This window comes from Diplotaxodon limnothrissa, linkage group LG7 (genome assembly GCF_057381915.1).
Source record: "Diplotaxodon limnothrissa isolate DT_005_m linkage group LG7, D_limnothrissa_male_GT1.1, whole genome shotgun sequence".
Taxonomy (NCBI): domain Eukaryota; kingdom Metazoa; phylum Chordata; class Actinopteri; order Cichliformes; family Cichlidae; genus Diplotaxodon; species Diplotaxodon limnothrissa.
The window spans coordinates 53,067,271-53,079,136 of NC_140602.1; the positions used below are offsets into that span (position 1 = coordinate 53,067,271).

The window sequence follows — 11,866 nt, forward strand, 5'->3', positions numbered from 1 at the left end:
ACTGTAACTGAATGAAATTCAATAAACAGTTGTCACAAACACAGTTTGTGCAGTTTAAAAAAATGGCAGAGAGGACTTCATGAAAAATAAACAAATTTTACTTGCTTTCATTTGGTTTTTCAAAACATAAAGGGGCCATTTTTTCCAAGATTATCATTCAAAGTAAGGCTTATTTGTCTGAAAGGATCTTAAAATGTCAGTGGGAAATTGTTTTATTAAGAAAACACAATCAAAGGTGCCCCAAAACATTCTAACACTTAACAAAATTACCCCCAAACCCCCAGCGTACAGAAATCTTTTTATAAAATTTAGTCTTTCATCAGTATTCATCTTCTTGCCTAACTCCACACTTCAGACAGAGAGATGCTTTGTCTTTTGAAGCTTTCAGAAGGAGCAGGATGTTCTGCCCAGATTCAACCACAGCTGAATAATTTAAAGAGGAAAAAGGTTCTACCTAGCTGCAGTAAATGGAAATAACATTTGAAAAAGAACTGAAAAGAACCACGCGTGACTGTGACATATCATACTTACTTTTCCCAGGTGTACAACTTTTTAACAAGAGTAATCATTAATGGCAAAAAACAAAATAAATTAAAATAAACACTTCCAGTTCTAAGGTTTTGCATATGAGAACAGCAGTTCAATTCAATTTAATTCAGTTTTATACATATAGCACTAATTCACAACAACAGTTGCCTCAAGGCGCTTTACATTGTCAGGTAAAGTCTCTACAGAGAAAACCCCAACAATCATATGATCCCCTATGAGCAAGTACTTTGTTGACAGTGGGAAGGAAAACTCCTTTTTAACAGGAAGAAACCTCAAGCAGAACCTAGTTCAGGGAGAGGCAGCCTGGTTTGGGATGAGGGGAGGAAACATGATAAATCTAACCAGGACCCCTAGCAGGTCTTAAAATTGGATGAATGACAAAACATGATATATTACACCACACCACTATTTATTAAACAGAAACCAAACCAAAACTAAGAAGCAGCATGTGAATACTAAACACATCCTTAATACTTTCTCCCACTTTTTATAGAGAAGCTCAGGTGTGTGCATCTCCATTAAAAAACAGAAGTTTTGGCAGCTTGTTGACATCAGCAAAGATCTTGTCAATGCCAGTCAATCTGGGTGTGGTTATACAGCCACTTAGAAATAGCGTGTCATTCTACAGTCAGAAAGATTATTCAAGTGGAAAAGCATTCAACACAGTTGCCAATCTTCCCACGAGTGGATGACCCCAAGGTCAAAGTGTGCATTACTCTGCAAAAGAGCTACATCTCCAACTCTTTAGTTAGGATGTTATATGAGAAAACTTTTGACAGCAGAAGTAGAAAGCAACTAAACAAGAAGAAGAAAGCCTCTTCTCTTAAAAAGAACATGGCAACACAACGTAAGTTTGTAAAGCTGCATTTGAACAAACTACAAGATTTCTGGAAGTCCTCTGGACAGATGAGAACAAAGTGGAGATGTTAGGCCGTCATTTTTGCTAAATAAGTAATGCATGTCATGTACAGTATTTACCTAATAAGAGGATTTGGTAAAAAGCAGTTTTTTATTATGTCTTATACACGAAATATTTGAAATGACAGAGGACAGAACTGCAGTTACTAAGTTAGATGGGCTCTGACATTAATATAAACATGTAAACTTTGACCTGATCATCGTGATAGAAGAAATACAAACCTGAGAGTGATACAAAAAGGTACAGAAGAAGCCAACACCACGCAGTAGTAGCAATTTTGTTTATTCACTAATTTGTAACATGATCAGGATTCACATCACAACACACATTATTCACATATCCCTTACAGCACAAGATACACTCAACACCTGCAGCAATTTGTTTTGTTGTGGATGGCCATGGACAGAGAAAGCAGTGTTAAACAGCAGTGGAGCGCTTTTATAGTGTTAGACTTTAGCATATCACTGGATTGGATGTGTGTGAAGGCTGTTTTGTGTGTGTTTTAATTGCATGACAAAATGCTTTTCACGTTGACTCGGGTGATACAGTAAAATCGTAGAGTCAGGCTTCGACTAGGACCTACGCACAGGCTGGTTGTGTGTGCTGTGCACTGTTAACTATGATACCTGAGAGCTGATGGTGATGGTATGAATAATTCACTCAATCAAGACTTAAGGTAGAAACAGCTGTAAGAGGTATGTGTAAACACTTATTCCATCCTTATTACTGCTAAAATAACAATGGCAAGGCCCAAAAACAAACCACACACACGGTACACTGGTGAGCACTGCATACCTCATTTGAGTGAAACCATTGCGGTGGTGACTGTGTGGGATACAGACCAATTACTCCCTGAATCAAGACACTTCCCTTCATTAAACTGTGGATGGGTTTTGGTAGAGCATAAGAGAGCAGTATGTCAGACACAAAGAAATCAGCAGATACTTATTAACGGATTCTAAAGCGGGAAAAGAAACCCCAGCTACACAAAGATTCCCAAATGAGTGCACAGTTTTGCTCCTCGTTTCATGACGTTTCACAAAATCTACATGCCACAAGTTGGCGACTGGTCTCTTGTCCGTTAGCAGCACAAGCAGGTTTTGCCATTCAACTGAAAGCTACACAAATACCTCAACTGAACTTAAGCCAACTGAAAAGTTAATGTATAAAAAGCACAAAACAAAAATAAAGATAAAAGGTCTCTATCTTTGGATGCACCAGATACATTCTCCAATGTTAAAAATATCCCTCAGATATGACGTCAAGCTGCAGTTTAGACCTGTGTGTGCTCAGAAGCTATGCTACTGAAATCACTGGCCAGAGATTTATAAAAGGTTTTGGTTGACAGACATTAAGTGCCTAGACTGAGGATGTCACACATAAGGCTTGGGGGCCAGAATCAGTCCGGCAAAGACTCCAATCTGGCCCACAGAATGGCTTTGATATTGGACTTTTAACTGTGTTTTCATGAGCTTTAGAGCTTTTTATACACATAAGGACCTCCCCGATTGCCATCCATACTACCCTAAAGTAATTAAGTAATAGATAAACAATTAAATCACAGAAAAGATTGCGTTTTTTCACTATTAAATGCAGAATTTTTTTTCTACAATGAGTCCACATTAGAATCAGCACAATCCTTCAGTTTTGTAGTTACCAGAACATTTTTTTCTGTAATTTTACACATTTATTTGTGCTCATGCATTTCGTTCATGTACTACAGCAACATTTTTTGATCATGTAGAAAAATCTGCACTTTTCTGCATCTGAGGGATTTTTAAATGTGTAGTAAAATGTCTTTACACTGACAGAACAAGGAGTTTCAGGTCCAGCCCACTTAAGATAAAAACAAGTCACATGTGGCCCATGACATAAAATGACTTTGACATTCCTGGTCTAGAAATTTCTAGATTGTTGATAAAAGGTCATGAAATCAAAACATAGCCACATACAAAAATATTACACGCAAATCATATGTTGTTAACTCAGTAAAACCAAAGAGGAATGTTAATTATCGTCAGAAGACGATAGTCCTTAACATTCTCAAATACAATAATACATTCTGGAGTGACAGCGCTTATCCCCGCAATCGCTTTTTATCGTCCAGACTTACTAAGTGAAGCAAATTCGCACATGAGTGAAATCCTCAGATAGTATTTATAAGTGTGGTTAGTGTTTTTTCTGCGTTAAATATTGCCGCAGGTAGCAGTAAACTGTGTATCATGTGATTTAAATATTCTCCTCCTTGTATTTTGTGCGTTGAGAAAGTAAACTTCTAGAAATACATACGCAACAGGGCCAGTCGCAAAAGTTTGCACCACTTAAATGCAATCTTGTCGCTGCAGTGTCATTGTGAATGCTGACAATGTTATTTTTTTGTTTTGAACGCCAAACCCAGTTTGTGCCGGTGCAACGCGCAAGTAAACATAGCTCAAAGTTCTCTAGCAGATCCGGTCTCAGCCTTCAGAGGATACAGAAAATAAACCTGTGTCTCTCTAGATGAGCTGTGGCTCATCCGCAACTTGAGAAGGCTTCCCTCCCCAACTGATTCTGAGTATTACTGAAGTGTGATCTGACACATGTGTGATGCACATCATGCCTCGCAGCTGCAAACGTAGCCTCCTGAGGCTGAAGAGAATCCCAAAATGTGACGAATCTGATCTGAGGACAGCTGAGAAAAGAGTCACGTTCTTCCAGGCAATAATTCCACTCTCCCAGCTCTGCGAGGGCAGCTCTGTTTGCTACAATTCCTGCTCCTGATACACGCGGTTCTTTACCTTGGGACATTGTGCATTATTAAAGTGTAATAACTTTTTTGTTGTTGTTTTTTTTAACCCGCTGATGTGTTGCACTGCTGACACTGTGTACCACGCTGTGCCCAAAACAAAAGTATACCCACTCTGGCCACACGGTTGTTAAATTGCATTGAGACACGGTGCCACAGCAGGGAGGCACACTCACACGCAAAGAATGCAAAGGGGCGAATTCCTCTGACACACAACTCTGAACTGCAGCCTTAAAGTCAAAGTGAATAACCTGAAGTCAAATATGTACAATTTACAATCACATTAATTTCTGATCAGATTTCCTGAAAGGCTTTATGGGCGACAACAACGTCAGTTTAAAAAAAAGAAAGAGAGAAAAATAAAGGCTGTATGACTGAAACCAGCAAAACACAACAAAACATAAAAACTAAGTTTTAAATATAAGTGATCAGGTCACAATCATGAATCCCGTTTATAGGGCAAGTACCAAATAACAGGCTGAATCTGTTTTGCAGGTGAGCGCAACAAGAATGTAACATTTTAGTAAAGAAAGGGGTGCGGAGAAAGAGGTAGGATGGATAGAGGACAGGAGAAAAATCCCAAGTGTAGAACAGAGGAGGAGGGAAAGAAACAACAGCTGGTGAAAAGGCCTCACTCTGGAGCCCCGTTTGTCGTTCCTGTCATCCTCTCTTCATCCCCCTGTTTCTGATGCTGCAGTCTAGCGTAAGTCACTGCATCTCCCCTGGAAGAGGAGGGAAAGGAAAGACAGGGGTGCAGGAGAGTGATGGTAATAATAAAATGTTAAGTTCAGGGAAGTGTGGGGAGGAAAAAAGAAAGAAAGAATGACAGGAATAGATGACACTGTTAACTGCAAGGTTAATGGACAGCTCATCTTGAAAAGTGAAAAGTTACTTTACGTGAATAAACAACAACAAAAGAAACCACATAAATCACATTAGAACTGTTAGAGCATTTAAACTTGAGATTAAAAACATGATAACTTGTTATAATGAAACGTTTAATGTTTAATGTGAGAGCCTGTTTCAATGGGATATAATGTGGGTGAGATATCAAAAAACACGTTATTGCACAGTCTGTACTGTGTAGATATTTCAGATGCATTATATTTTCTTTCTTACTTTTTGCCTAAAGAAGCGAGGCCGTACAGCACTCCTGTAGCAAAGGCGATGGCGTTCCCAAACAAGGTTGTAAAGGAGAAACTCAAGAATACAGGAAACAGAGCCATCCTGAGAACAGGCAAAGTCATTGAATCTGATTAAGTACATTTCCAAGATTATATGCGATGTGCACAACTATCAGAAAACCCAAGTTCCAAATGTTTTTTATTTTTCCCCCCATATAGTTCATTTCTGTCTCCAGTGGCATAAATCATCCTCACCCACAATAGAAGAAGGCCTTCTGCCAGGGTTTGAGTTTGTCTGCACGAGCTGCGACCGCATTAGCAAACTCGATGAACTGACAACAAAACGGGACTTCACAGAGGAACAACACAAAAGCGTTCAACCTTGAGAAGGAAGGAGAGGATACGTAAGCACGGCAAGGAAATCATTCTTTGCCCTTTCCTTTTACTAAAAGCAGCAGCTAGTTGGAAAAGACGTATTGTGCTGTCATGGAAACAACAACAAAGTTCTCACAGTGAGCCAGCTAGCCAAATTGGAGATACAGTTACCACTTAACCTGCTTATAACTTAAAAATCCTACCTAAAATAAAGAATTGTTAAGGCACTTTGGCGCAAGATGCTCCAATTTACTCTTCATACCTCCTTTGTTAGAGTAGGTGTGGTTAGGTGCTATATGAGACTTCTGCTCAATATCAATGTATAGTTCGCTGAAAGGCTCTTCATTTGGTGTTTTTAATCATTACTTTACACAAACTGGACCAGAAAAGGCAACTTTCTGATTGTCCTTGAATGCGCTACATCACCAACACACAGTGTTGCCTAAAAAGAGGTCATTTGGTATTATGTTTACTGCATTTCCACCTCTAAACTGTCCTTTAAACTATCTAGCTGTGTGGCATGTGAATATTACAAAAGTGCGACACTAATGGGACTTACACCATCCACACTCCAGCAGCAATGTTTAGAGGGTTCACAGTGACACAGTTCCACACTCCTGAGATGGCACAGGCTGCATGATTTGGACAGGACAAAACACAAAGCAAAGGGCTGTTATTATGACACCACAGAAGCAGATCATTGCGTGATAGAGAAAATAATCCGTCCCATACATCCGGCTGAAGCTGTTAATACAGTTCAGCCACTTCAGTGTCGAAAGTTGTGTGGGAAAGTTGTCATGTGTAAGCTGCTTAGTGACGTGGAAAATATGAAACTTACGAATGCAAAAGGACGACAAACACAGAATGAAAGAGGTCTCGTGAGCGCTACAACTGTGCTCTGTGTTTGTTCTGAAACAAATAAACGAAAATCAAATAAACTGGTCAAATACAGCACGCCTATCTCGATGAAAGGGCGATTATGAAACAAGGCCTGGCCCAAAGATTAACTACACAGAATAAATTTGAGAGAAATCAGGTCAAAAATCAAAGCAGGCTGCCTTTTTCATGTACAAGAGAATTTGTTTCAGAGTGTTTTAATAATAACTGCATCATAACTGAGGCCGTGTCCCTCTTTTTGGCTAGCATTTGTTTGAAACAAATGGTGTTTCTCAGGTCTTTGTCTGAATTTCTACGAACATTATTGCTAAGGATTGTCTTATTGCATTGGAGTCACACTGGGTTAAATATGTACACTTGGGTTTTAAGGGGTATTTATTATTTTCTTCTTTTTTTTGGGTTGTATGGAAGCCCCAAACGCAATTTCATTGTTCTTGACAATGACAATAAATAAATAAATAAATACTAAATACTAAACCTTTTAATCCTTTCACTCGCAGCATTTCTCCACAGTGATTATGATAGACAACATCTACTCAGTGTGAGGAAGATTTTCCACTGCTAAGACGCAGAAGGTCCACTATTGTATGTAAAAAAATAAATATGTGTACAGCAGAAAATGAGACAGACCAAAAGCTCAGTAGAAAATGGTGAGTTCAAAAGCTGTGTAAAAAAGCCATGTCTACTTCCTACATGTAAGGATTTCTGGCAGGCTCTAATGTATCCAACTTGGCATCTCACATATCACGGATGTGTGTGAAATAAAGCAATTAACACAGAAAATGAACTAATGGTGTAAATTACTGCCAGTTTGAGTCACACTAATGTAATGCAGTCAACTGTAAACACAAGAAGTGCTATCTAAGATAAGATAAGATAAGATAGAACTTTATTAATCCCTCGGGTGGGTTCCTCTGGGAAATTCGACTTCCAAAAAAAGCACAGCAACGACCGAAGTTACAGTTACAGAACTGATATATATATATATATATATATATATATATATATATATATATATATATATATATATATATATATATATATATATATATATATATATATACACACATACATACATACATACATACATACATACATACACACACACACACACACATATAAATACAGAGACAAATATAAATAAAATATACAAAGGGGATAAATAGAATAAATAGGAATAAAAAAAATAAAAATACAAGTGAATTGCACATTTCAAGTATTGAGTCTATTGCACTGTTGACTATTTACAAAAAGTATTGCACAAGGTATTGTACAGTGAGGTGCAGAGGCACTACAGCTTAGTTGTTCCCCCCTCCTTTGTCCTCCTGTTTCCCCTCCCTCTCCCCTCCAGAGAGGAGTTAAACAGTCTGATGGCGTGTGGGACAAAGGAGTTTTTAAGTCTGTTAGTTCTTGTCTTGGGGAGAAGCAACCTGTCACTGAACAGACTCTTCTGGTTGTTTATGGCCGTGTGCAGAGGATGCCTGGCATTGTCCATAATGTCCATCAGTTTCTTTAATGTCCTTTTCTCTGCCACTGTCACCAGAGTGTCCAGCTTCATGCCGACCACAGAGCTATATACACGATATCCATGTAGAATAGAACAGGTAAAGTTTTGGGGTTGGCTCTTATTATATCTTCAGTCTGCTGTGTGTGTGCGTATATCCACTACATTGAAATTACAATACTTCATATTAGGGCTGGGCCATATTATACCGTTCACGGTAATACCGGTATAATGTTAGGCAACGATAGGAAAATGAAATATCGCGATAGAATGGGAGTAAAACGCGCGTGCGCAGTGCCTTTGTTTTCATACGCACATGGCCGATTGTTGAGTGAAACAGATGAACCAGAATTGGTTTGTAAAAATGGTGCAACTTCCGTGATGTGGAACTGGTTTGGTGTTTGTCCGTCAGATACACAACAAAGCACATTTTTTGCAGAACATGCAAGCGGCCGTTGTTATTGTCGTATTTGTCGGACTAAGATGCTCTTAAATCTGGGAGTAATCTGGGTCCTAAACTCCGTATGCTTCAGGTCAAACAACACTGCAGCATCACTTAGAGTTAAAAACTGTCTAAATTCTTTCATCTTTAATAAAACGATCAGCATTGCTGCTTTACCAGGTGTAACTATAAAGTTTAACTTCCAGGCATCCATGAAAACAAAAGTTATTACATTTAACGGAGTTAGAAGTTAGCAGGAAGCTAGCGGAAGTTAGCTCGCTAGTTTCGCTAGTTACCTAAGCATGATATAGCATGTTCTGACTGAGAGATTTCTGAAAAAATTCAAACGTACAGCTCTGCTATCACTTCCAACATAAATGAAGACAGGAAACTAAACAGCAGTGACGTTTGTAGGGTTACTGAAGTTGGGCTAGCTGGTATATAATGATGTGCTACGTGATCGCTAGCGACACAGCTATGTTAGCATAACATAAACAGTGAAGCTGGAGGACGAACACTAACACTTTTCCACTTATAAAAGTTAACGTGAAGGTTCTTCATGGTTAGAGACAAATGCAATCGCATGGCAGGATGCTGTAAACGGACCAAACTTCAGTCAGGAGAACAACTGAGATAATCCATCCACAATACGAGGTTAGTCATTAATATACTGCAACAACATGGGAATAGAGCAGCTGCCAGAGAATTCAACATTAATGAATCAATGGTACAGAAGTGGAGGAAGCAAGAAGAATGAGTTTAATAAAGTTTGATTTATCTGACTGCTTTGTTTCGCTTAATGTGCCTTATAATCCTGTGCACCTTATGGTCCGAAAAATACGTACTGCACACTGCAGTTTAATGTTGCAAAGCACCTCTTTTTAACTTCAGTGGATATTATACATGGTTATGCTCAGGATATGTCAGCCCATTTCTACTGGAAATGCCTTTTGGTTAAACTTTCAGCAAGGAATTTGCATTTGCACTGTTACATTTTTATAAAGCTTTAATGTACATAAAAACCAGCTTCTTAAGTGAAAATAAATGGAAGGTTGTCTTTTTGCGCTAGTAATGTTGTGGAGTTGTATTTTGTCTCGCATCAATTATATCGTCGGTTATATCGTTATTGCAAATTTTCAAATATATATCGTGATAAATATTTTTGGCCATATCGCCCTGCTCTACTTCATATGTGAAGTCCACAGCTATTTTTTTTAAAAAGAAGATATATCTGAAAAAAATCTCACTGCTTCTAAATCTTATGCTAAATACTGTATTAAGTAATATTGAGGACAGGACTCTCAGCTCTGCAAAATCTGCAAAACAACAACAACAACAACAAAAAGGAAATGCAAAAGGTTATTTGCCAGTAGTTAATGTTATAAATAAAAATGCTAAAGCTGTAAAAATTTTGATTTAAATAATTTAAAAAAGAAGAAAAATCCTGAAAGTTAATGTATATTTTATTAGAATTTACAGAATTTGCTGTAAGGTATCAAACAATCAAAAATAAATAAATAAATAAAAATAATAAAATGAAAAAAAAGACAGTTCTTATTTTTTAAATGTAAAAAAACAAAAACAAAAAAACAAAAAAAACCCACCTTGCACTAAATCGTGAAAACCCTTGAGTGCAGAACCCCAATCTATGTCTACACAGAGTTGTATTTTTAGGGTGGAGTTGAGAGAGTATTCAAGTCTTGCAGTTTTCACCACTGTGGTAACTAAACCAAATAACACCACAGAGCAGCTTCATGCTGAAACTCATCCACTGCACCTTCAGACAATCCAGCTTCCTTAATAATACAGAAGCCACTGAATATGCAGCTGTTAATGTGATACGGCCACGGTGACTCTGGTGTCACTGTGAAGGAGAGATGGATACAGGGAGAGGAAGGGTGGATCAGGGATACTGCAAAAACTGCAGAGCCAGCAGTTATATTTAAATAAATAAATAAATAAATAAATAAATAAATAAATAAATAAATAAATAAATAAAAAGCCTCACATGAAACTCCTGAGGGGAATACCTGAGTATGTGCACCGCGGTTCGTTTTGGCAGAACAAGCTGCTATGGCATGAAAAAACAAACAAACAGACGGTGCCCAGGAGTGGCTGCTGCTGCAGCGAGGGGGACAAAGCAGTGACAAAGCTTTTGTTTAGTGGCTGTGCAGTTAAATTGCGGCATATTCACAATCTAAAACAGATGTTACGTTATAAAAAAAATGCCATGTCACTCTGCAGCTGCCCCTCATCTGCATACTGAGGAGGTCACATAACAGTATCAATTACGGCGTAAAGATTAATCACATAGCTGTCACACAAAATAAGTAAATGTCGTGACCTGGCACACAGCAGCAGCAGTGGTCATAGTGCACAGTCTGTGGTATTAACTAAAGCTAAGCGTGTTGTCATGGCAGGATTTGGGTTTCTGTGGACATAACGTTATTTACTCGAGGAGTGACATAAGACTTTGACAACTACTTACATATTCCTCCCAAAACCCCAGCTATTTTGCAGAGCCATCTGTACCACCATGTCATTCCATCATCATCCGGAGCGGATTTTGTAGGCGCTGCCGTCTCTTCGGTGCTCATTGTGTTTTTCTAGCTACGCTTGCTAAAGCTAACCAAAGCCAGTATTTACAAATGTCAGACCACCAAACACCCAAATATGAATCTCTAAATTAATGTAACAGTACCCAGCAAACTAATTTCTAACCATCTTACTCCGACCTCGCAGTCCCTTCGAATAGTTTTATATCTTTTTCAGTTTATACGTCTTTTTTAAAATAAATTATTTTCTTTCCTTTGTCTGCTCCAGTTGGGGTCAGCTGCCCGATGTTACGAGGAGCTTCTACACACGACAGTCCCAGCGAACCGGCAAGCTAACGCTAAAAAGCACCGCCACCAGCGGCCGCTAGGCGAGGATGTCGCCGCACCGCCTCATATAACTTCAAAATCAGTCACATAAACAAAAAAACAAACACGCTCTCTTTCTGCTGTTTCCAAACTGTCCAACCGGTGTGTTCAGGTTAATTTAGCAGCTCAGTCTTTCGCCTCTTTACGTGTTAAATAGACGTAAGCATTGCATTGTGGGAAGGTTCCGATGTACGTCACGGTTTGTTTACATCCGGGCAAATTCCTACGGGCGGGTTTGGTTGGCATTTGTACTTAATTTATGCTGTTACAGTAGAAATACTAGCATTTCACATCCATCTGTTGGCATTGTAATAATTTTCTACTAAAGTAATGTTATTTTTAAGTTGTCG

The 11,866-nt window shown here is 38.5% G+C and overlaps 1 protein-coding gene across 1 annotated transcript; it reads right to left on the bottom strand.

Annotated features, from left to right (window-relative positions):
* Positions 1 to 1,744: 1,744 nt before the first annotated feature.
* cacfd1 (calcium channel flower domain containing 1) lies at positions 1,745 to 11,669 on the bottom strand. Its single transcript, XM_085359919.1, has 5 exons — positions 11,084 to 11,669; positions 6,312 to 6,384; positions 5,633 to 5,758; positions 5,373 to 5,480; positions 1,745 to 4,975 (listed from the first exon to the last, which is right to left on the bottom strand). The coding sequence occupies exons 1-5, from the start codon at positions 11,190 to 11,192 to the stop codon at positions 4,885 to 4,887; spliced, it is 507 nt and encodes a 168-aa protein (XP_085216045.1). The 5' UTR covers positions 11,193 to 11,669; the 3' UTR covers positions 1,745 to 4,884.
* Between the last annotated feature and the right edge of the window lie 197 nt (positions 11,670 to 11,866).

Coding starts and splice junctions, on each gene's coding strand:
- cacfd1 (XM_085359919.1), bottom strand. CDS start 11,192: ATGAGCACCGAAGAGACGGCAGCGCCTACAAAATCCGCTCCGGATGAT. Junction 5,481..5,632: donor AAGGCCTTCTTCTATTGTGG/GTGAGGATGATT, acceptor GCCTGTTCTCAG/GATGGCTCTGTTTCCTGTAT. Junction 4,976..5,372: donor CTCGCTTCTTTAGGCAAAAA/GTAAGAAAGAAA, acceptor CTCCTCTTCCAG/GGGAGATGCAGTGACTTACG.